The sequence below is a fragment of the Mercurialis annua genome, linkage group LG5 (assembly GCF_937616625.2).
Source record: "Mercurialis annua linkage group LG5, ddMerAnnu1.2, whole genome shotgun sequence".
Lineage (NCBI taxonomy): Eukaryota > Viridiplantae > Streptophyta > Magnoliopsida > Malpighiales > Euphorbiaceae > Mercurialis > Mercurialis annua.
In genome coordinates this window covers 7,932,214-7,958,178 of record NC_065574.1, presented here as the reverse complement: position 1 = coordinate 7,958,178, position 25,965 = coordinate 7,932,214, and the positions used below count along the sequence as shown (strand labels likewise).

General features: G+C 30.4%; 3 protein-coding genes across 3 annotated transcripts; 1 reads left to right on the top strand and 2 right to left on the bottom strand.

Moving 5' to 3' along the window:
• The first annotated feature begins 12,498 nt into the window (after positions 1-12,498).
• On the top strand, positions 12,499-15,668 carry LOC126683230 (receptor like protein 21-like). Its single transcript, XM_050379079.2, has 5 exons — positions 12,499-12,894; positions 12,980-13,132; positions 13,840-13,914; positions 14,107-14,256; positions 14,405-15,668. The coding sequence occupies exons 1-5, from the start codon at positions 12,510-12,512 to the stop codon at positions 15,535-15,537; spliced, it is 1,896 nt and encodes a 631-aa protein (XP_050235036.1). The 5' UTR covers positions 12,499-12,509; the 3' UTR covers positions 15,538-15,668.
• A 132-nt stretch (positions 15,669-15,800) lies between these two features.
• LOC126683232 (glycerol kinase) lies at positions 15,801-18,428 on the bottom strand. Its single transcript, XM_050379080.2, has 4 exons — positions 18,169-18,428; positions 17,859-18,080; positions 16,491-17,457; positions 15,801-16,305 (listed from the first exon to the last, which is right to left on the bottom strand). Exons 1-4 carry the CDS (start codon positions 18,303-18,305, stop codon positions 16,060-16,062), a joined length of 1,572 nt encoding a protein of 523 aa, XP_050235037.1. The 5' UTR covers positions 18,306-18,428; the 3' UTR covers positions 15,801-16,059.
• A 3,842-nt stretch (positions 18,429-22,270) lies between these two features.
• On the bottom strand, positions 22,271-24,629 carry LOC126683233 (receptor like protein 21-like). Its single transcript, XM_050379081.2, has 5 exons — positions 24,200-24,629; positions 23,453-23,605; positions 23,210-23,284; positions 22,967-23,116; positions 22,271-22,838 (listed from the first exon to the last, which is right to left on the bottom strand). The coding sequence occupies exons 1-5, from the start codon at positions 24,567-24,569 to the stop codon at positions 22,453-22,455; spliced, it is 1,134 nt and encodes a 377-aa protein (XP_050235038.1). The 5' UTR covers positions 24,570-24,629; the 3' UTR covers positions 22,271-22,452.
• Positions 24,630-25,965: the final 1,336 nt, after the last annotated feature.

Sequence of the window (25,965 nt, the reverse complement as noted above, 5' to 3'; positions counted from 1 at the left end):
TAGCTCGTTTTTTTCATTTATCAGAGATAGGCCTATTTTATATTAGCTGTTAGCGAAAATTTACGAAAATTAATTACATTTTTTAAATTTAAATCAGACAACCCACATTATGAGAAGAGAAAACCGCGGTTTAAGGAGAGTCGGATGTTTGGACCCCCGACCTCATGCAATAGAAAGACTTGTTCTTTGCTTCTTTATAGGATTTAGCAATAAAATTGCTATTTTTTCGGTGACGAACTAAGAAAACAAATGCCCTTCACATTTAGCATGTAATATAAAAAATATTAATATTTTAAAATTATTATAAATTAAAATTATATATCATATATGAAAAATATATTTAAATTTCTTTTAAATGAAAACTTTTTAATGTGAAAAGATAGGTGCAGAAAAAGCTTGAGAATTAGGAAATATTATATTTTTATATGCTAATGCAGATAATAATAGAAACCTTAAGTGTCACTTGGAATAAACAAATACAAACTTTTCTTTGGGCAAGTGTTTTGGAAAAATCCAATGATACCACTACCATAATTTAATGTGCACATTTATATTAAATATTATAAGTAGGTGTCGAGATCTACTAATTTAGATACTGTATCAGAATGAAACTACAATCTGCAATTTTAAATGAGTAAATTATTTTGAGGCTTTTTATATATATGATATATTTATACTTTTTTCTTTTTAATTTAAAAAATCAAAAGATATAATTTCTTATTTTTATTTTTTTCAATAATTTAATCTTTCCGTCTAATTTTTGTATTAGTCAACTAAATTAAAGGACTAAATTAAAAAAAATACGACGTGATCCCCTACTTTTATTTCTGCTAATGATTTTGTCTTTCATGGTTGAAAATTAATTTACCTTTAAATTTTTTAACTAACATAAAAAATAAACGAAAAAAGTACTAAACTGTTGACAGAAACAAAAACAATAGATCATATCACTTGATTTTAATAAGTGCTAATTTCCCTAAATACATGTTCGCGAAAATAACAACTTTACATTGCAAGTTTTGAGTTTTATTTTTTAACTTTTTGCCCTAACTTTATTTACCTGTTTTGTTTTTTTATTTACCAAAATTCCTTTTTCGGTTTTTCAATTTCGGTTTTCGGTTTTTCGGTTCGGTCAACCAAACCGACCGAACCGACCGGCAGTTTTTTTATATAGTATAAGATTAGTATATATATATAGTGTTAATTTTTATTTTTTATAGATTTTTTTCCTGGAATTTTTTATTTTATTTTTTATAGTGTAACAGTAGTGTATATATAGTGTTTTTATGGTGTTTATATAGTGTAAAATTAGTGTATATATAGTGTATAAGTAGTGTATAAGTGGTGTATAAGTAGTGTATAAGTAGTGTATTTATAGCATTTTGTAGTGTTTTTTGTGGTTTAACCATGAAACATTGCAAATACACCATAAACACTGCAAATACACCATAAACTCTGTAAATGCACCATAAACTCTGTAAATGCACCATAAACACTGTAAATGCACCATAAATATACTAAAAACGGCAGAAATACACCATTAATACACCAAAAATACACTAAAACGTAAAAATATTATAAAATTATTACAAATGCACCATGAATCAATATTTTCTTTACAAAATCAGTAGTAATAAACAAATCTATGAATAAGAGAAGATAAATAAATAATTATATGAACTAGAACAATTTTATAAACAAAAAATTATAGATCTACAATAATTTATTTATAAAATATTTAAATCATTAAAAAAACCTAAAAAATTACACAAATCTAAAAACGAATCGAGAAATCCATAGCGCGAACGGAAAAGACGAACGGACTAGCGCGAACGGAAAAGAAGAACAGAAAAACGACCGGAAACGACGAGAAACGACGAGAAATCCATCGGAAGTAGACGAACGGAAGCGCGACCGGAAAGACGAACGGAAAAATAATCGGAGGAGATAAACTGAAAATCAAATGAAAAAGAAGAAGAAAAGAAGAGAGAAAAGAGAGAAAGAAAAGGTGTCTATGTAAAAGTTTAACCTAAAATGAGATAAGACTTTTTTATATAGTGGATATTTTTAGTAAATAAGTTAGCTTATTAGGTAATGTAGAATAAGAGAAAAAGATGGGCCAAAATGGTGTAAATACTTGAGAGATTTACGTATTTATCTAAAAAAAGAAAATAATTTGAATTTTTACCTCAATAAGGAAAAGTCAACAAAAATACTCCATGATTTAGCCATTCTAATGTTTTTACTCTCCGTGTCCAATTTATTAAAATTTTACTCTACCTATATAATAAACTTCTCTGACACACTATATCTCTTTCTCACTCTCTTTCTCTCTTTCTCTCTCTCTCCACATACCTTACATATCTGACGTTTCTTTTTCTTTTTCAAACTTTTGTTTTATTTACTTGTTCCAAACTTTTTTCAAACATTTATAAATTAGATACTCTTTATTTTTGCATACTTTAAATTAATAAACATGCCTATTATAAATTACCAATAAATAAAACATTTTCTTTTCATTTATTTCATTTATTTCAGTATTATCAAATATTTTATAATTAAAAAATATATACTACTATTTAAATATTTTATTATATTAATAATATATTCAAAAATTGTATGAACTAAATAAAAAATCACAGTATCACATTATCATATGATTATCACTGTATCACTTTATCATATAATTATCACAGTTTCATTTTAGCATGTAATTATCAGTGTATCATTTGCATTGTCATCTGATTATCATATATAGCAGATTATTATGTGATGATACTGGTGGATAATATAAGACAAAATCACATTATCACCTTATCATATGATTATCACTATATCACATTATCATATGATTATCATAGCTTCAACTTAGCATGTAATTATCAGTGTATGATATTGCATTGACATCTTATTATCAAATCATTATCAGTATCGTATATAGCAGATTATTATATGATAATGTGATGATAATGCTGGATAATATTAGACAAAATCATATTATCATATGATTATCACAGTATTACATTATCATATGATTATCACAGTTTCACCTTATCATATAATTATCAATGTATCATATTGCATTGTCATTTTATTATCATGCCATTATGAGTATCGTATGTAGCAGAATATTATCATCTCGTTATCATAATTTTTCTGTAGTTTCTTTTCATGCATGTATCATATTATCATACTATTATCATTTCATTATCAATAAAAACCTTATCATAGTATTATCTTCACATTATCATCTCGTTATCATAACTTTTATGTATTGTTTTCCATATAGGTATCATATTATCATATTATTATTATAACTTTATTATTTAATTATCATCTGGTTATCACCGGTATCATGAATTTTTTTATAATTATATTTTCACGTACATTATCATCCAATTATCATAACCTTATCAAACTTCATTATCATCTAGTTATCATACTGCATTGTTATATGATAATATAGCGATAACAACATGATAATCAGAGGTTGTTTTATTCCTTCACTGTTATGATAACGAAATGATAATATAGTGATAATAACATGATAATCAGAGACTGTTTTTAATAAAAAAAAAATTAATTTTCTCTACAGTGTTGTGTTATGATACTTACATGATAATGCAGTGATGATACTCATATGATAATCAGAAGCTGTTTTTTTTTTGCAGAAAATTTATTTTTGTGCATAAAATCGTTTTTAATGCAAATTTTTAGATCTAAAAATGAGAAAATTCAAGAGTAATTTATTAGATCTGAAAATTAAAACAAATCGTATTAAAAAATTGCCAAAATTAAATATAAAAAACGGGAAGCAACGAAAGAACGGCGGCGGAGCGATGAAAGAACGGCGGAGGAGCAATGAAGAAACGGCGGCGGAGTAAAGAAAAAAATAAATAAAGAAAGAAACATAAAGAAGAAGAAAAAAAAACTAGAGAATAAGAAGATGAAGAAGAAGAAAAAGAGAAGGAGGAGAAGGAGAGAGGAGAGAGAAAAGGAAAGAGAAATATTAAAAAAAATGACAGCTGTAACATGATTAGAGTAAGGAAAATATATTTAGAGTAAAAAATTAATAAATAGTAGGTATAATTATAATATAAACATGTTTTAGAGTAAAAGAATAAAAACATTAAAATAGTGAGGTATTTTCTCTATATTTTCTTTAATGAGGTAGGAAGTCAAATTATTTTCAAAAGTAGAGTATTTATCCTAATTTTCTCTAAATACTTTACCCAAATAGATATTTGGAAAATGATTTCTTTTAATAAAAGAGAATAAAATATAAATTATAATATATATGGAAGGCATAAAAATAACTTACTTTTTCTAAATCCATTTATGCACTTACTGACTTACATAATTAATTCTGCACATTCAAATTACTCCCTCCGTCCCATTTTGTTTGTCCACTTTCTAATTTCATACATATTAAGAAAACTTTAATTACTAACAATTCTTCCCTTTGTACCATTTTTGATTCTTGAACTAATTTAGAATTACTATATTAGAAAAGAAAAATAATCAATACAATAATAGTAATAACATTAAATGCCAATAAAATTGCAAGTTTATGAATACACAAAAAATGGGACAAAAAAAGGGAAGAAATCGTTGTCTACATATAGAAATGAAAGATTAACAGTGGACAAATGAAAAGCTAATGAAGATCAAAATTGATATTGGTGGGAAATACTCATTTTTAATTGTTCAATAAAGGTGGCAACAGAATTGAAATTAACGTTTTTAATTGTACAAAATTTCTTGGTTTTGAAGAATTTGAAATTTTATTATCCATAATTGTAGAATTTTGAGGTATTTTTTCTTCCATAATTCTAATTGTGTTAAGCAAACATATAAGCAATGTTTTAAAACCCGGACCGGTGACAGAACCGGAATGTCCACCGGTTGAAGGTTCAACCGGTTGAACCGGTTCAACCGCTAGCTCAACCGTTTAGATAAAAATATAAAATATATTATAAATTAAAAGATATCAAAAAATAAACCTGACAATATGATAAAATGGATTAGTTTTGTGAGTGTTTTTGGACTTCAATAATTTCTATTCTAACTCCATAATAAGCCTGGCCCAAGAAGTAACTTGTCATCTCAATTTAACCTAACTACTACACTTTCTATGCTCAAAACCTCAACACTCAGCCACCGCCGCTACGTCCTTTTCTTAATAGAAAAATTTCTATACCAACTTGTAACTTTTAGTGAGATAGAAAGAAATGTCAAAGTAATTGATATACATGTATGCCCATCTAATAAAATTATGCTCTTTTATCTATTTCTCTTTGAATAAATTTCATGTGTTAGTCAATTTATAAGATTTTGACTGTCACTCCCGCTGCCAACTTTTTTCTTTTGAAATCTTCGATCAGTTTTGTTTACATGGTTAATTAACCGGCCGGTTTTGAAGGGTTTTCCGGTCTAACGGGTTTCCGGTTCTGGCGGGTTTTTCCGGTTCAAACTGGTTGAACCGGAAATCCGGGTATTAAGAAGCAATTGACCCGGACAGACCTCCGGTTCCCGGTCTAACCGGTTGAACCGGCCGGTCCGGTCCGGGTTTGAAAACACTGCATAAAAGATTATTATATAGAAATAGTCATTTAATTTTTACATTAAAAATATAAGATAGTCAAACATATGTATTTATGGTACACAATATTCTTTAAATTATATCCATTTATATTAAGGGTAAAAGAGGAACATATGTGTATATAATACAAATGTGACAATTATTTTGGGACATACAAATATAGAATAGTGGACAAATAAAATGAGACGGATGAAGTAAATAGTATTATTGGTAATGGAGATCTGCTTTTTTAAATATATAAAAATTAAAATAAAAAAATATTATTTAATTCGCCATTTTTTACCATTTTTAATGGCTCTCCTTACATAGTAAATTTTGTTCAATTCTTATCTAAAAATATATTTTTCAACTTTCCTTTTTAAATTGCTCTACTCTTTTATTAAGAAAGGATAAAAATAGTGGGTTAAATAGCACCCCTCATTAAAATATATCCTGTACATTTAAATCCACTGATGCCGCTGACATAATTTAATATGCACAATTCATTAAATATTATGCTTAGTTATACAGATCTGCTTTTTGAAATATTATGAAATAGTAAGAATATCTGGATAGCACTAGAAGACGGGCTGAATACATAGTTTGACCTCTGAACTTATATCCTTTTACCTATCTAACCTCTAAACGTAACGTCTTCTCTATCGAACCTCTGAATTTGTCAAATAATCCGATTTGACCCCTGAACTTGATAAAAACGTAAACATTGAACACCTCCCTACACAATTTCTTTTAGAATGTTTCAAGTGACAGGTGGCATGTAGGGGTTCAATATTTATGTTTAAATCGGTTTATTTAACAAGTTCAGAGGTTCGATAGGTGAGACGTTAAATTTAGAGATTAGATGGGTAAAAGGGTACAAGTTTAGGCGTCAAACTATGTATTAAGCCCTACAAGACGCTCCAAATTTAATTAATTAAGATTAAACTCTAATTGATTTTCAAAATCAAAACTACTCTTCCTTTAGCCTATATCTCTCCTTTTTTTTTTATTATATAAAACACTATACTATTTACTTTTAAAAAAAAATTAATAACCTTTTATATTTAATATTTTTTGGAAAAAATTTACATGAAAATCTATTTAATTGAAAAAATCAGTTTACGTAATAACTAACTGAATTCAAAATGTATTTTAATTATTTTTCTTCTATGAATAAGAGTATTCATATCAAATTTAGTATTAAAATCTATACTATACTATAAAGCTGAGCTCCAAATAATAAATCAACCATATTCAGCCATGTGGGCTCTTTAACATATGACATGTGGACTCTGCTTAATTAAAAACTCTTTTAACTTTTCCATCATCAATTCGACTGTTACTATAAAACTGTAACAGTTCTACTACTTTAATACTGTAACTTCGACTGAAACTCTTCCCCTTCTTTCTATTTTTTCTTCTTTATAAAACATCACCTTACAAACCTGAAAAATTAAAACATCTATAAATTGCAAAGAGCCTCCAGAACTTTCATATTGCAAAAAGCGTGAGTACCACATTTTCTCCAAAAAAGGTTAGTTCCATCTTCCTTCATAGTGCAGTTAATTTCATCCTTATTAATTTTCATGAAACCTATAGAGAAAACATAATTTCTGATTTTAAATCCAAAAGATTTGAGTTAAAAGTACAAGGGATATAAGCAGCAGCTGTCTATTGATTAGTAATTGTTTCGATGAGAGATAAATTATTATGCTCTTTGTAGTGCAGTTTATCTTTTCATAAAATGAAAAAAAACATAATTATATGTATGTTAGTGGCAATTTAATAAGCGTTTTTGATTGAAGAAATTAGTTTCAGCAAAACAAATGTTATTGTGAAGATAACTCTCAATTGAAAATAAGTTGGAGAGATTCTTAGGTAGACTCAGTTTATCACGTCATCCGTAGACTAACTTATCATGTTATGACACGTCATTAAAACAATGGCACTATCGTAATTTTGTTTATTACTTATTTACACTTTTGAATAGTAAATTACGATAGTACCATTATTTTAATGACGTGTCATAATGTGATAGGTTTAGTCTATAGATGACGTGGTGGACTGAGTCTGTCTAAGAATTTCTCAATAAGTTGATAGGAATTAATAGTTATATACATCTCAAATGAAAATTACACCTTTATTAATGTTATCTTTCCAATATCTGGGTAACGAAAAGCCAACTGATATATACTTACTTGATTTCTTACTTGCATTGATAAAAACAGGTTAACAGTGAAATTGTTTTTCTTTTTTATTTACTTTTTTTTTTACTTAATCCAAGTTTGATGAGAAGCATTTTTATTTTTGATGATTTTATTGACAATAAATAGAATAATTAAAGATCTTCATTTTCTTTTTAATATATCAGTTAAATGTGAATCTTTGAAAATTTGTTTATATATAGATTTTCTTGTCATAATTATTTTTCTAATTTAATTATGCATATTTGTTGTATGTATATTTGATATGAAAAGTTTTAAAATTCAATACAATTACACTAAAATTAAAAAAAAATTATGGTTACTAAATTCAAAGAGTTTTTATTAATGTAAAATAGTTGTGAAATTTGGACAGTTTTATTTCATGTTCACATGTTATAAAATTTCAAAAGTTATGATATATATTACGCAATAATATATATACATATATACATGTACTAATTTAGAATTTCAAAAGTTTTATGGTTATAAAATTTGAATAGTTTTTATGTGATAATAATGTTTATAAATTAATAAATTCAAAAACAATTATATTAATAAACTATAAAATTAAATTACATTATAATTTAGAAATCTAATTATATTAAATTTAGAATGTAAATTTCTTATATTATACACAAAATTGAATTATTAAATTTTTAATTACACCCCGCGCAACGCGCGGGCATCGACCTAGTTAAGATATAATTACCAAAATTACTATATATAAATTTAATAATTTATAATTTAAGCTATTAAACATACAAATATAAAATTATTAATTGTTATTTTCAATGGATTTAATGAGATATATCCTTTTTATTATTTAGTAAACTTGTAATAAATAAAATAATCTAATGAACTCTAAAATAAATGTAACTATTTTTTAAACTGAGCTAAAAAGTTATAAAATATAATGATATAAATATCTAAATATTAAAATAGCTGTTGTGACTGATACGTGACCGGATTAGTATGCTCAGCGGAACCGAAATCATTCGATAGATATTTAATTATGGATATAATCAACAAATAATAATATAGAAATTAAACAAATAACACAAAAGATTTATGTGATTCGGAATTAAAGCGTACATCCACGGATAAAACAATCGAGCTTTTAACTGATCATTAAAAGGGATACAAAGGAGAATTATCAAATAGAGAACATCTCTAGTGAAAAAAAAACTCACAAGTGTTTAACTCTCTGCAAGAAGTAATTCAAAAAGGTTGGATTAACTTATATTCCTCATATCACATATACTCCTCTTTTCTCCTTATTCACATCAATATTTATATTGTGTGTTCGGTTCTTTTCTACAGTACTAAAAGATGAACAAGGTAGATTATTTATAGTGAGTAAATAATATATATGGCATTAGGAGTATCAATCTTAATTGGATTATACTTCCTAATTACCAATGATAATAAAATTATTTCTTTTTCAAATACTTCACTAATAAAGTTCAAATACAATTAGAATTTTAGGCATATTTCAACAATCTCCACTTTAATTTGAATTTTTCAATAAACTATGATTACTGTTGTACTCCATCTTCTCCATTTTAAATCCAAACTAAACTTATTCTAAAAGAGATTCTTTAAGGAGTACCATATAAACTTCAAGAACGTCTTGAACTTGCTAAAACCAAAATGACTTGAAGATTTACTATCTTCGGGTGTATCAATTAAAATTTCACAAAACTCCAAATTGTGTTGTCTTGAAACTAATACTAAAAACAAACGTCATTAGTAGCTTATAACGATTAAGACAAAAACAAATGTTGAGGTCGTAGCATATCTCTTAATCTTCATAAGTCGACCAACCTAATGAGCATACATCACAAGTGTAACATCCAATTGTTATTGAATTTGTTTTCTTCATAAGACATATACCAGACAACATAAGCTTTTCAAGAGATAAAAAATCAGCTCACTTGAAGGTGTCTACATCAGATTATGAATTGGTTTTGTAGTTGATGGTCGTGCAGAACAACAGGCTACTCAAACACCTGTCAGTGTTACTCGCCAAGTAGGCCTTGAGTAGAGAAGCAGTAAGCAAAAATTAGGCCTGCTCGAGGACCTGAAAGGGCTACTCGACAAGTAGTCCTCGAGTAAGAAAAACAACGTCCAAAAAGGGCGCCTACTCGTCGAGTAGCATCTCTACCTATCGAATAGGTCTTTACAACATCAGATTTCATCTCGAACTTCATCGTTTTGACCCGAGTTTGTACCAAACTTGACCGGAAGCTAGACGAACTTAAAAAAGGGACTTGAAACAACTGAGACAAAGTTGGAATCACGTCTAAAACCCTAATTAGCTATAAAAGGCAAAGTATAATGAAAACCTAGAAAAAGCCATTAGTTGGCAACAATTAGATTAGATTAGTTTTAGATTTACATCAGCTTTTTTCTAACTTTAATATCAACTAGAAGAATTGAAGAACAAGGACGATGTAATTAATTTCAAGAAAATTATTATTTGTATTATTCTTTCTATGAATTCTAGTTTTGTTCTTAGCGTTAATTTTTCAATTTAAAGTATAATAATGAATTAACTCTTGAATTATATTTATTTGATTTTATTGAATTGTGAACTTCTAAATTGATTGTGTATTGTTCTTTTTCCTAAATCAAGATTTAACTTCATCTATTAAATTATTTTCATGTATTTTGAATCTGACTCGAGAAAGTTCATTTAGGATAGACATATAATCAACAACTTAAGATTTAATTATACGAGAGTGAATTAAAGAATATATATTTTTTAGGTTTGTTTTATAATTCTATTGAAATTGATTATTTGAATATATTGTTAAGCGAGATTAGCTATCTATTCTTTAATTGATTAGAATAGGATACTATTAATTATTGACTCGAGAGAGAGAGAGAGAGTAATTAGTGTTTCAAAATAGCGTGAACTTCAATCAATCGAAATGAATCGTAATCCATGAATTGAATAACATATGATCAAGTGTTAATCCTCGATTCTTTTATAATAAGTTTATAACCTGTTTAATTTAGTATTGTATTAATTAATAATTCAACCATTCATAATTTCTATACCAATTAAAGTCGATAATTTGGTGGATAAGATTGGTTTTTCTATTGGATTTGAAAACTCGACTTAAAAGTCTATATTATTTACATAGACGTCAGTTTACTTGCGGATTTTACCAACATCGAACCGTTAACTGAACTCTAGCAATTCTCGAAACTGACCACTAAACTAGACCATTTTCATTGAATAACCAATCCAACAACGAACATTTTAGTTTGATTTTCCGGTCTGATTTGATTTTTATACAGCTCTAACAAAAACATACGTTTTTTAACTTTCAACTATTTAAGTATTTAGCAAAGTGATATAATCAGCAGAAAATTTACTTTTTTGAACCTCAAAAAAACTGTCGATATAAAAAAAAAATTCAGAAGCAGATAGTTGATTTAACTTTATTAAATATTTAGACTAAATTATCTATATTAAAATATGATATTTCTATAATGTATAACTTTCTTTAAATTATTTATTATCTATTAATAATAAAAAAATAAAAAAATTTATTAACTTTTACTATTGTACAAAGCTCTCTATCACATTTTTTAAAGTGCTCCATACTCAAGAAAAGCTAACATTGATTGCCAAGCAAAACCGGTCAAAGAAAATTTTGATTTGATTATACTAGTTGATTCCACTCTCTTTCTTCAAGATATAAAAAAATGCAGAAGATCATAAGCCGCATCCCTGGCTCACACACCAAAACAATCCGTTATTGTTGATAAAAAATTAATCCCGCCAGTATAGATATAGATTATTTTAGTGCATTAATAATTAAATTATCTCTAATTTTGTATCAAATAAAATAATAGAAAAAAATATTGCGTATCTTATTTGTACAATTTGAAGTACACTGAAAATAATATAAATTTATTAAATTAACCAGTAACATTGTTTGACTACAATCTTACTAAAAATATACTATATAAATCAAAACTTTGAATATTATACTAAATAGAAGTTAATGAGTTTGAAGTAAGAGCTAATTCATATTGAACATTATTATTAAGTTGGTATGCCTAATAACACAAATTTGAGTGATTGTTTGCCTATAAAAAACACACAGAATAAGTTTTAGTGTTACTCGGTGAACTCTTAATTTTACATATAAGATATGCAATAATTTTTTTTTTACTATTTTATTTGCAATGAAACTGAAGAAAATTTAATGAATTATCAATATACTAAAATAAACTAAAACTTTTACCAGTATTAAAATTTTAATAACATTAAACAGGATTAAGATTATATTAGCAGCATATAATAAATTAAAAAAATTGGTATTTTTTGTAAACAAAATCAATAAATTTGGTATTAATTTTTAATTATTGTTGATATATGAGTTAATAAATTTTATACAACATGTAAATATATATGTTAATAGATATATATAGAAATTTTGAATTAGTTTTAATCTAAAAAATAAAATAAAAATAATGATTTTAACCGAACTAAAAGTTCAGTTTGGTTCAGTTTGAAAATTTTCCAAAATTTAGTTTAGTTTGGTTTGGTTTGATTCCATAACCAATTTTGTAAATTTGGACGCCTATGTGATCTTTGGTGTCAAGTTGAGGGAGTGAATTGGTCATTTATTCCATTAGAAAATTATAAAATGCGCAAAGATGAGCACCATCACCATCCCAAAAGAACAACCACCATTTTCCTAAAAATGGAGAGCTTCTCAATGAAATGCTTCCTATTAGGTTTTACAATGCTTTCACTACAAATCAACGGTCTCTACGGTTGCTTTCGAAACGAGAGACTAGCTCTGTTAGATTTCAAAGCATCTGTCCGAGAGATTAGAGGTGATATTGCAGACTTGCTTATGCCTTCATGGACTAAGCTAGCTAAAAATGGCGACTGCTGCAAATGGGAGCGAGTCAAATGCAACTCAACCACTGGCCGTGTCAACATGCTTTTTCTCGACAGTGTTGGCCCAAATTATGATGATATGAGCCGTTGGTACCCTAATATCTCAATCTTTTACCCTTTAACACAGCTTCACACTCTTAATTTATCCTACAACGCCATAGCTGGATTCGTCGGCATTCAAGGTAAATTTCTGATGTATGTGAGATTTTAAGGCTGTATACAGATATCCATTTGCTTTTATGATTTGACATTCTCTGAAATTTTCAGATTCCAAGAGTTTTAATCTGAACAAACTAGAAACTCTGGATTTGAGGGTGAATTATGTTGACAAGAGTGTGATAAAGAGTTTGGGTCAATTCAAATCTCTCAAATCCTTATACCTGCAAAGTAATCGTATCACCGGTCCGCTATCTGACCAAGGTATGGAAATTGCATGTTTTATTGCTTGTTTCCAGACAAGATAAGAGTTTTAACATGTCTGAAACTGTTCATTACCTTAATAAGTATAATAAATGAGGCTTAAGTGTGATATTTTTTTTATAAAATTACTCATTTTATCTTAATAAGTACTACAATTTCTCCAGACTATTACTCTCATGAGTTTATATCGGAACTACTATCTCCCTCCATTGAGTTTAAAAAATTACTCCCTCCGTCCCACTTTAAAAGTCTCATTTAACTTTACACACAGATTAAGAAAACATTAATTATTCTTGTTTTTTCATGTTTTTTCATGTTTTGCCCCTATTAATGATAGTGGAATTTTCCATAAAACTCTTTTAAGATAACTAAAATAAGGGTAAAATGGGGTATTCAATAGAAAAGTATTCTAAAAATAGTAATGGGACTTTTTAAATGGGACATCCCAAAATAGAATATGAGACTTCTTAAACGGGACGGAGGGAGTACTATTTTTACTCACATTTAGTTTTCTTTAACTAAAACCCCATTTATAAGGGGGTTTTATTTATATTAAATATATATATATGAAGGGGGAGATAGTAATCTCTTAAAGTTGAGAGGGGAAACAGTAATTTGAACCTAAACTCACAGGGATAATAGTGATAACCCTTTAACAAAATGTAGATTCAGCTGATTTGATGGTTCGAAATTCACTTTTGGCACAGGACTTTCTGCATTTAGTAACTTGAAGATCCTTAATCTGCAATCCAATCAGCTCAACGGAACTCTGCCAATTCAGTGTAATCGAAAATCTCTGTTTCTGTCTTTTTTTTTTGTCAAAGATGATAATCGACTCTTAGAGTCTCAATTGTTAGTTGTTAGTTACGGAGACGGGGTTTGAACCCACAACCTCTGTTTCTGTCTTTCATTATTACATTTCCTCAATCTTTTTGGCATGAATTAATTACTGGTCTTTCTGTTTTTTTGTATAGTTTTGGGAAATTTCAGAAGTTTGGAGATTTTAGACTTGAGTGGGAATGAACTCACTGGTAGCATTCCACCAAACATAGGCCATTATCTATATTCTCTCAAGGTTTTAGCCCTGTCCAAGAATTTTCTCAATGGCTATTTGCCAACTCCAGGTAAATTCATGTTCCATGATATTTTCTGGCAGTATGTTTCTTGATTATTTCTCTTGACCAACCTTGTAAATTTGCTCCCACGAGATTCGAAACTAAGAGCTCGCAACCTTGGAAACGATTAGTGCTTAACTCTCCTTTTTGTTTTCAGGTTTATGTCAACTGCAGAAACTTGAAGAGCTTGATCTTAGTCAGAACTCGTTTCGGGGTACTATTCCTGAATGCTTAGGAAAACTGTCATATCTTAGGCTGCTAGATGTTTCTGAAAACCAGCTATCAGGAAAAATTTCTTCCTCTATGGTAGCTGGTCTCACATCACTCCAGTACATTGATCTCAGTCATAACCGAATCGAAGGCGTGCTCTCATTCAGCTCGTTTTCTAATCATTCGCGGCTTGAAGTGGTTCAGATTGTAAACAATAGCAACAACTTAGAAATTGAAACTGAAAAGCCAAGCTGGATTCCTTCATTTCAGTTAAAGGTCCTTCTGTTACCTAACTGTAATCTGAACAAATTCTCCGGAATGATTCCCAAGTTTCTTTTCCAGCAGCATGAGTTGAGAATCCTTGATCTTTCTCACAATAATTTGAAAGGAAACCTTGAATGGTTGCGTATCAGCAATACTAAACTCGAATTTGTTTCTTTGAGGAAAAATTCTTTCGTAGGCCAGCTTGTTTTACCGCCACTTCCGAAGTGCTTGTGGATTGATGTATCCGAAAATCAGCTACACGGGAAAATTCAAACCAATATCGCGAAGATTCTTCCCAATGTAATTTACTTGAATATTTCGAAAAATGCTTTTGAAGGTGTAATTCCATCTTCAATTGGCAACATGATCTACTGGACTTCAAGTCATACCGATGACAGGTATCCTTTATACAAAGGCGACATACCCAACTTCATGTCTGCATTGGATGTGTCGTCTAACAAGCTGAGTGGAGAAATCCCTCGTGAACTCGGAAAGCTAAATCAGTTACGTGCAATGAACTTGTCTCACAATCAGTTGACAGGCTCCATCCCGACAACTTTATCAAATTTGAGCCAAATCGATAGCATGGACCTCTCTCACAACGGCTTGAGCGGAAGAATCCCGCAGGAACTGAAAGATCTGCGTTACCTCAAGTTCTTTAGTGTCGCTTACAACAATTTATCAGGTAGAATTCCAGATTTCGGCCCCGATTTTGGAACTATTGATAACAGCAGCTTTCAAGGAAATCCATTGCTATGTGGGGTACCATTAATTAAGAGGTGCAAACAAGGATCTGATGAAGGAACAAGAACTTAACTCAAAATTTTGCTACCCAACTCTTCATACTGTTATTTTCTGTTAATCAGCAGTTAATGTCTGAACGTTGAGGTAAATGTAATGTGAACGTTGCAATTTTAGCCTAATAGCCTAAAAAATCTAAATGTTAACCCTATTGTCTAAAACTTTCAATTTTATCAATTAGTAGTATAATCTAATTTAAAAAAAATTGTTTCAATTGTAGCATCCGTCTAGTTAAATCAATTGTGACAGAGTTATCAAAGTAGAGTGGCAAGCAAACAAAAAGAAAAATTCAGGAAAATAATTTGCTGATCATAATAAGTAGTACAATGTATGAAAAGCTGCATCATTACATTGAGTATGCAGCAAAAGTTTGTCAAGGTGCCAAATATGAGCACATGAATCAATAATCTAATCAGAGATCACCAATCCTTATTGAACTTTCTATCTACATGGAACTAAAAAAAACGGACGATTTAACATGAACAGGATAAGATACTTTAGAACGAAAGACGTCCAAGCATGTAACTAGAACACACTTCATATTGAGAGATCGGCCAGGCCGAAACTTCTTTCAACAGCTTTGCACCAAGAATCCACCTTTTTCTTCCTCCATTCGTCATTTTGGTTAGGATGGAATACGGTGTCTGTCTTCGCCTTTTCTCCGGAAGCAAAAATTTCCTCTTCTGTCCAAACACCGACTGCTAAACCAGCAGCATAGGCTGCTCCAAGCGCTGTTGTCTCAATATCAGCTGGTCTCACAACTGAGTGTCCCAGCAAGTCCGCCTGCAAATAATTATGGATACAAGATACATAATCCTGAAAAAGCTCAAGATAGTTTCGATAATTATAATAAAAAACATTAATCAAACGGTTAACAAAGCTCATCAATCCGATTATCATCTCCGAGTCGAATGCAACACAAATAAATGATCTTTTATTAAATATGAAAGAATGCATCGGGATCAAACCTGGGTCTGCATCAAAAGGTTGTTAATAGTTGCACCACCATCCACTCTAAGCAGGAATTCCTTCTTAGCTTCCTTGTTTTTGTCATTCTCCTCTCTATCTTTGCGCATTGAATCCAGCACATCTTTCACTTGGAAACACATGCTCTCGAGCACAGCACGAGCAATGTGAGACTTATTAGTATATCTTGTAATCCCAATGCAAACACCACGAGCATCATCGCGCCACCATGGCGCAAACAATCCATTAAAAGCCGGTACAAAATAAACACCACCAGTCGATTCAACCTTCTTCGCAAGTTCCTCAATCTCACTAGCATTACTAATTAGCCCAAGGCTATCTCTGAGCCACTGAACTGCGGCTCCAGCAATCGCAATTGAACCCTCTACAGCATAATTCGTAGGAGCTTTCGGACCAAGCTTATAAGCCAAAGTAGTCAAAAGGCCATGCTTGGATGTAACTATCTGATCACCCGTGTTCAGAAGGATGAAAGCACCGGTCCCATAGGTGCTTTTCGCTTCATCTATTTTACAAGCTTGACCTAACATTGCAGCATGTTGGTCACCAAGACAGCCAGCAATTCGAATACCAGTAACCGGCCACCCCTTTGCAATCTTACCAATAACCTCAGAGTTGCTCACAATTTTGGGCAGAATTGCGGCAGGAATTCCTAAAGTTTTCAATGTGGTTGCATCCCATTCAAGGGTTTTGATATTCATGAGCATAGTTCGAGATGCATTCGAGACATCAGTAACATGTAACCCGCCCTTGACTCCTCCGGTTAAATTCCAGATTAACCAAGAGTCTATAGTTCCAAAAAGAGCATCACCCTTTTCAACACCCTCTTTAACTGCATCCACATTTTCTATTAGCCACAGTAACTTCACTGCACTAAAATAAGTACTTAACGGCAGACCACAAGTCTCAACAAAATGAGATCTTCCTCCTGGTAAATCTTTCTCCAGTTTCCTTGATATAAAAAAACACCAGTCAAATTCACAGCATAATCAATAATAATCAACAGTCAAAAGAAATGCAAAATTTCTGGAAACAATACCATTATTCAATAAGATAAACAAAGTAAATCTATATCAATACCTAATTCCCAAAAAAGTAAAAAAACAAACTAAGCATTAATATAAACCCAAAAGACTCAAATCACAAAAATAGCAAAAAATAAACAAAGAAAGTTGAACAATCAATGATAATAAGAAACAATTAACAGCCAGCGAGGTGCTGCTTAAATGGTATAAGCGTTATGCAGCATTCTGCTAACATCATGCGTTCTAATCCTCGCACAAGCGTTCTCCCTCTCCAATTATCAAAAACAAAAAGAACCAACTTTTAAACTTAATGAAACAAAAGGGTACCTGCAAATAGAACTGGTACGAACATCCATCCAAACAATAGCATTATGAAGAGGAAGCCCATAAGATTTACTCCAGACAACAGTTGTCTCTCTCTGATTGGTCAAACCAATCGCCTTCAATGCACCGTCAACGTTATGACCAGCAGCAGTAGCTTTATCAACCGTCTTCGCCATACAAACTCTCACACTCTCCAGTATCTCCATCGCATCATGCTCCACCCACCTAACAAAATCACCCACTTTCAAATCAAACATACAAAAAAGATTAAATATTTTATCACAAAACTTCAAAAAAAGATTAAAAAATATACCCGGCTTGTGGGTAGAATTGAGTGAACTCGACCTGGTGAGACGCAACACAGCGAGCTTGACGATCATAGATGATAAACCGTGTGCTCGTTGTTCCTTGATCGATTGACCCAACATAAGCTGCTTCTTCTTTTGACATTTTTTTCTTGTTTTTAACTAATGAAAAATTTGTTTTTTTTTTTAAGTTTTTGAGTTAGAAAGAACAAAATATAGAGTAAAATAGGAGTATATTGGGAGTGATTATAGGTAGAGAGGCATATTTCTTGGGAATGAAGACCACATTTTTATCCTAATTATTTGGATCCATCTCTAATTTTACTATAATTACTATTTTGATCATGAAGTCAATTAGAGTAATTTTATTTTTCTTAATTTAGACATTTTTAACTATAATAATTTTGGACTGACATAAATCGCCGCGTCAGAATTATCTAAAAATCTTTTTTACGTTTTAAAAGAAATAAATTGTCTATAAAAGTTTATAGTTATCCATAAACAGAACATTTAATACCCAAATGGGTAGATTTAATTTTGTCTTATCCACATGGTAGTGTATTTTTCTTTATCTAAAAGTATTGCTCCCTTCATTTATTTTAGAATTTCCCTTTGATTCTGCAGAAAATAAAAAAAAATACAATTTTATTTTTATTTATGATAATGAAATTTTAAATCTTAAAAAGTATATTAAAAATAAAAACACAATTAATATTTAAAATTTTAGACTTTTATTAAATAATATAATTAATTAATAATAGTAAATTTTAGAGGACAATTTACATTAGGCATGTTTCACTAAATCTAATTTTATAATTGGGATTGTTCACTTTTAGTCAATTATGATATATTTCATGGGAAGCAATTGTAAAAATGTCCAAACACTACACATGTTCAACCAAATGAGGAAAATTTGTTCATGTGGTGTGGACAATTTCCAAAATAGGTTTTTACCAAATTTACGTTCTCGTTTTACATTAAATTAAATTGACGTATGTATTACTATTAATTCAAATGTAGGCAAAGTGCATAATATGGTAAATATATGCTTATTTGGTAAAATATAACCATAAAAAAAGAAACTTTAAACAATTGTAATTACGCGAGTAATTAAAAGAGAACCAATTCTTTTTTTATTATTAATCCGTCAACATCATTATTTCTTGGTTTGCTAAAAAATAACTGCCACGTGGATTATTATGGTTCAACTGTATGTGTTGACTTTGACTAAGTGACACGGTGAACTTGTGCATCGTCACGGGAGATCACCGTGACTAACTGGAACACTCTCTGCGAGTATTAAAAACATAATACTCGCGTCAAGGTTGTGAGATTTGATTTAAGATTACACGTGTAGGGTGGATATAAAGCGCGTATTTTACAGTTCCGGATTGGGAATGTTAAGAATTGTTTGCTTACAAAGTCAAATAGATGACGAGTTTTGGAAAGTTTTGTAAACGGATGGATTGCACCGCAAGACCATGTAATGAACGGTCGAGATCGGTTAATCAAATTATCACTGGGTCCCTTTATTTATGAGCCGATTTAGTAGGCAATACTAATTTATATTTCTAAAAATCATTTCATATTAGGTAAAATAATAATTAAAAATGGACAATAGTCTTGCAAAGATTCATTTTGATAAATTTTCTATATGTGAAAAGTAAATATATTGTAAAAGTCTTTTTCTATCTTTACTTTATTTTTCTGTTTATTTTGTCCATTTCAGTAATAATAATTCTTCTTATGCTCAAATATACCGGCATTAATCACTTGAATAAAATTGAAATTAACTCTATTTAGTTTTTAGTTTTAGTTTTGGTTTATTTTTATAAAAAAAAATCTGTTAATTCTGTTTAGTTCAACTATTCCTTTAAAAAAAGTAAAAATAACCGGGTGTTTGGTTTGTATGTTGTCTGTCTCGATGTATTTGGTAGTTTAGAATTTTACAGTTTAGCAAGATTGTTTTCGTATCGTATATCAACAAATAGAGTTAAGTTACTTGTTAATCATTATCTGATTCACAACTCCATAATTTTAATCGGAATTTTGAACAGTGTATGAATTTGAGAAAAACTGTTAGTTCGTGTATGAAAATGACGATTTTTAACGGCATGATTAAAATGAAAAAACGTGTAATGTTGGTGAATTTTTATGATTAATCCTTTTATTTATAACATTTAAATTAAAACATTTTGATTAATGCTACAAATTGAACTGATGAAGAAAATTCAACCTTTTTTTAACGTTGGAATCTGATGGAAATTGAATTCCAGCATAAGTGTAATGTAACCGAGTCGTACATGATCTACCTTCTTGGGAGAATCCTAGGACTCGCCCCGGAAAAAAGCTAAATGAAATTCATGCTCGAGTCCATGAGACTCGCCAAGTTTGAAGATTAAAGAGGAATTCGCCTGAATTTTCAGAAAGACCGACTCACAGAGGACTCGGTTAACAGACGGAATCTATGCCAAAGCGCATCGACAGAGAACTATTTGTGCGGGAAGAATAATATATATAAGACCAAATATACGAAATTTCTTTGAATGAGAAATCACTTTTTTATTCAAACACAAAATTATTAAATAAAAGTCATTTTTCTATTTAAATTCAACTGGTATTCTCTCAACTACTACTACTACATAAAGAACTTGAGGTATATCTAAATAATTACATTTAATATGCAAAAATGTTGCTTAAACTCTAAACTGTCTTTAACATTAAAAAATTAATCAAACAATCATCATCCGATTAACTATCTACCTGTTTTACTGATCTAATCCACAGGATCTCCATGAGGATCCATACCAACATGTCTTGATTAATGTGTTTAAAGTTAAAAATATGTGATGTTATCCAAATACATATGCAAAACATAGAAAATCCAAGTCTTAACAACTTCATGGAAGCAATTAAGTGTAGTAATTCAATAATTGGATATGGCTAACATGTAACTTAACGGTCTAGTCAATTTGCATTAAATACTGCCTGTAATATCCGATGAAGATCTTTTCTTGTTAATTTTTTTCTTTTACTATCATTTAAATATTTTAAAAAAATTATCCTTAAACTATCCTATTTTTTAAAATTCATTATAAAAATTTAGGTCATAAATTGAAAATTAATCCGTTCATTTTTTTAATTATCCATTTAGTCAAAATTATACATATGAAAAAAGTTAGCATTTTGCCTTAAATTATAAATGTAAATACTAAAATAACTCTATAGTTAATAAATGTTTTATAAATTAAATCATTATTAGAAAAGAATAAATTTAAAGACTAATAGCTAAAGTTATCTTAAAATTATAAATAGACAAATTCATTTGACTAAATGAATAATTAAAAAAATGAGTATATTCGGTATCCAGTTTCATCAAATATTTATAAAAATATTTTTTTAATCAGTATTTATCCATCATAAATTTATTATAAATACACCATGAATACATCATAAAATACATCATAAATCCACCATAAAAACACCAACAAACAAATAAAAAAACATCATAAATGAAATTTTTGATATTAAAAATGCACTTATTTATATATATTCGTAAATATTCTTTAATAAAATGCTAATAAGGTTAGGTTAGGAGTGGTGCTATATAACCCACCATTTTATCCCTCCTTGTTTTACCACCCAGTGTTTTAAAAACCGAACCGGTGAGGCCATCGGTTTCCGGTTCAGACGGTTTAACCGGTTCAATGACGGTTCAACCGGTTTAATAAATTTGAAAAAAATTGAAAAAAAATTTGGTTCATCGGTTTTTTAGCGGTTCAATCCGGTTCAACACCCGGTTTTTTACTGGTTCATACCGGTCCAATCCGGTTCAGTCCGGTCCAATCCGGTCCAACCAAAAAATCCGGTTTTTTACCTTTTCAGACCGGGCCACTAGCCGGTTCGCGGTTCAACCGGACCGACCGGCCGGTCCGGACCGGCTTTTAAAACACTGGTACCACCTGATATGGCAATAAAAGAGTGGATAGATTTAAAGAGGAAAATTGAGATATAGTACATTTTTTGAGAGGAATTGGACGAATAAAACACTGCCACATAAAAAAGGTTAAAAAAAATGGGTTAAAATTTAAGGTTAATTTGAAAATAAAGTTAAAAAAGAATTGAAATTTTAGAATTAATTACAAGCATAAATATACAGTGTGCATTTTAGTTCTATAATTTGAAATCTTGCATTACAAACGGAGAATTTCATTTGGAATAGTTCCAAAATTTAACAAAAACCTAATAACATTTTGAAGATTTGAAGTCCTTCTTTCATTGGATCCTGGTAGCTAAGAGAAACGTTTGCAGCTCTTATTTAATGGCACTCCACATAGCAATGAATTTCCTTCATAGCTGCTCTTATCAAATTTTCCAAACCGTCGCTTGATATCCGGAATTCTACCCGATAATTTGTTGTACGCGACGCTGAAGAACTTCAGAAAATGCAGAACAGTCAGTTCCTGAGGGATTTCTCCGCTCAAGCTGTTGTAAGAAAGGTCCAGGCTTTCTACTCGACTCAAATTCGATAAAGTTTTCAGGACGGAGCCTGTCAAGTGATTGCGAGACAAGTTCAATGCATTTAACTGAGTTAGCTTTCCTAAGCATGGAGGAATAGCACCCCGAAATGAATTCAGACTAAGATCAAGCTCTTTAAGTTTCTGCAGTTGACATAAACCTGAAAAAGACGAGTCATTTCCAGGGTTGCAAGCTCTCAATTTCGAATCTCACGGGAGCGAATTTACAATGTTGTTGAGAAAAATAATCAAGAAACTGCCAGAAAATTATCATGGAATATGAATTTACCTGGAGTTGGTAAATTGCCATTGAGAAAATTCCGCGATAGAGTTAACACCTTGAGAGACGGTAGAAGACGCCCTATGTTTGACGGAATGCTGCCAGTGAATTCATTCCAGCTCAAATCTAAAATCTCCAAGCTTTTGAAATTGGCCAAAACTATACAAAAACAAAGGCCAATAAATAATTATCCATGCTAAACAGATCTACGAAATGTAGTAATGAAAGACGGAATCCGAGATTTTCGTTTACATTGAATTGGCAGAGTTCCATTGAGCTCATTGAAATGCAGATTAAGGATCTTCAGGTTACTAAGTGCAGAAAGACCTGTTCCAAAGGTGAATTTCCAACCATTAATGAATTGAAAATTAAAGAGACTAATCTGCATTTCATAATTAACAGTTTCAACTCTCAATTATGTTAAAACTTAAAACTCTATGTTGTCTGAAACCAAGCAACAGAACCTGCAAGTTCCATTACAATAGATGCACATACCTTGGTCGGATAGTGAACCGCTGATAACATTATTTTGCAGGTATAAGGATTTGAGGGCTTTGAATTGACCTAAAACCTTTAGCACTTGATTGTCAAGATAATTCCAGCTCAAGTCCAGATTCTCTAGCTTGTTCAGTTTATAACTCTTGGAATCTGAAAATTTATGAGAATGTCAAAACGTAAAAAGCAAATGTGTATTCTTCTTTACTGCTACTACATTCATTAAATTTAGAAACAAAGTGCATTATAATTCCGGACAACATAACCTAATACCAGCGCAGAACCAGGATTCCGACTTGGGAGAGCCGGAATTTTATCCTTGTTATTTAAAAAAGTTAAAGTCAAACGATGTAATATTCAGTTGTTTTTTAAAAAATATTCAAATTAAATATTATTCGACTATATTTTAAAAAAGGCCAAATGTCGCAAAAAGGCCAAACCTTTTATAAATGTTTCACAAAAGTCATGATCTTTCAATTTTGTTGATTTTGGCCAAAAACAGATTATTTAGTTTCAATTGTGGCCAACTTTCAATTTAATTTCAATTTGCCTATGTAGCGTCTACGTGACATGCACATATATTGAAAGGTCAGTACTTTTGTGAAACCAGATAATCAAGTTTTGACCAAAATTAACAAAATTGAAAGGTCGAAACTTTTGTGAAACCAAATAATCAGTTTTTGACCAAAATCGAAAAAATTGAAAGGTCAGGACTTTTGTAAAACCAAAGAAGAAAATCATCCATACCTTCATTGCCAATGAATTCAGCTATTGCATTTAAGGACAAATCAAGGCTTCTCAGCTCCATAAAATGGTGGAAGATAGAAATATTAAGGGACCAACCACTCATATCATCATAATTAGGCCTTGTTTCATTGAGAAAAAGCATGATCACGTGACCTGTGGTGGAGTTACACGTGACTCTCTCCCATTTGCAGCAGTCACCACTACTAGTCTCATTACTCCATGAACGCAGAAGCAAACCTGCAGTATCACCTTCTATGGCTTGTACGGATGCTTTGAAATCTAAGAGAGCTGACCTCTCTTCTTCAAAGCAACCGTAGAGAACGTTAATTTGTAGTGAAAGTATTGTAAAACCCAATAAGAAGCTCTTCATTGAGAAGATTGTCTTTGGTTCTACAGATGTTGTTACTCTTCTTGTGTTTGCATTTTATAATACGGATCCGTGGTTTTTTTTCAGTCCGGTCTAGATTTCTAATTACCTCCGATTTTTGGCCAATTCGGATTTAACCTCCATCTATCTCTGAATTCACTATAAATTTACTTCTATTAAAAAAAAAAAAGGATTTCCGCCGGAACTAAAGTCTACCCCAATTTAAGAATAGTTCCGCCCTAATATGGAAATCGTAAGGAAAGAGAGTGAATTGAATTACCCGTTTAGTAGTGTTCATCTGGTCCAAATCGAATCGAACTAAAATTTAATTATTTTTCGAAATCAAACTGAACGAGATTTATATATATTTAAATTTTTAGTTTAAACCGAACTGAAAAAAACTAATTGGTTAATTTTTGGTTTTGTTTGATATTTCGGTTCGCTTTATTTAGCCGAATTTTAAAATTAAAATGTTTGTTACATCAAACTAAGCCAAAATTGAATTTATTGATTTGATTGGATTTAATTATATGTTAATTTTGTTTTTGAACCGATTTACTTGCCAATCAATATTGTAGGTTTTGTAATGTGTATGGACAAGTCAGTGGCAAGTTGAAAGACATTAATGTGGCTTGCTTGACCATTTGTTTCAATTTTTCAACTCTGCAGTAGCAATGGCTTGGAAATTTCCGTATTACATTTCTGATGAAAATTAATACCAATTTGAAAGTACACCTGGCTTGCCATTAGCTTTAGGTTACCAAGCCAATTTGATTTGAATTCTGTAATTTGTAGGTTATAGCTTTTCAATTGGTATTTTATTTCATTCCGATTGATAGAGTGTGTAGACGAGGCGGTCACTGATAGACCTGTTATGAGCTTGGGTATCCACCCAGTCAAGTCCGTTCTTTAGAGATGGGTTTGGACAATAACTTTTTGTCGCATATTCGGTCTAAGTCCGAAAAGCCCGCTATTTTATGTGAAGGACTTTAATTTTTATAAAATTTTCATATTAGTCCGCCCAACTCCAGTCCGAGCTCACAAAAATATCATTAGGGCCGGTTTGCGATAGAAAATATAAAAGAATAATTACAGAAGTAGACTTTTTTTAACTCCAAATTACATGTTTACCAAAAAAACGACAAAATATTACAATTATTATGCGCTGAAGTCAACGCGCGTCAGGCCTGACGCCCACTGACGCCTTGTTTAGTGCACTAGCACACTGACCCGCGCGTGATGCGCGGGTCAGCTAGTTTTAATTGTTCAATCTGAACAATTCAAAAGTGTCAGGTCTTTTGAATTGTTCAATTTGAACAATTTAAAGCACATTAAATGCATTCTTTTTATTTTATTAAATATATCAAAAACGTTATTTATATATTTCCTCTCAAAAATA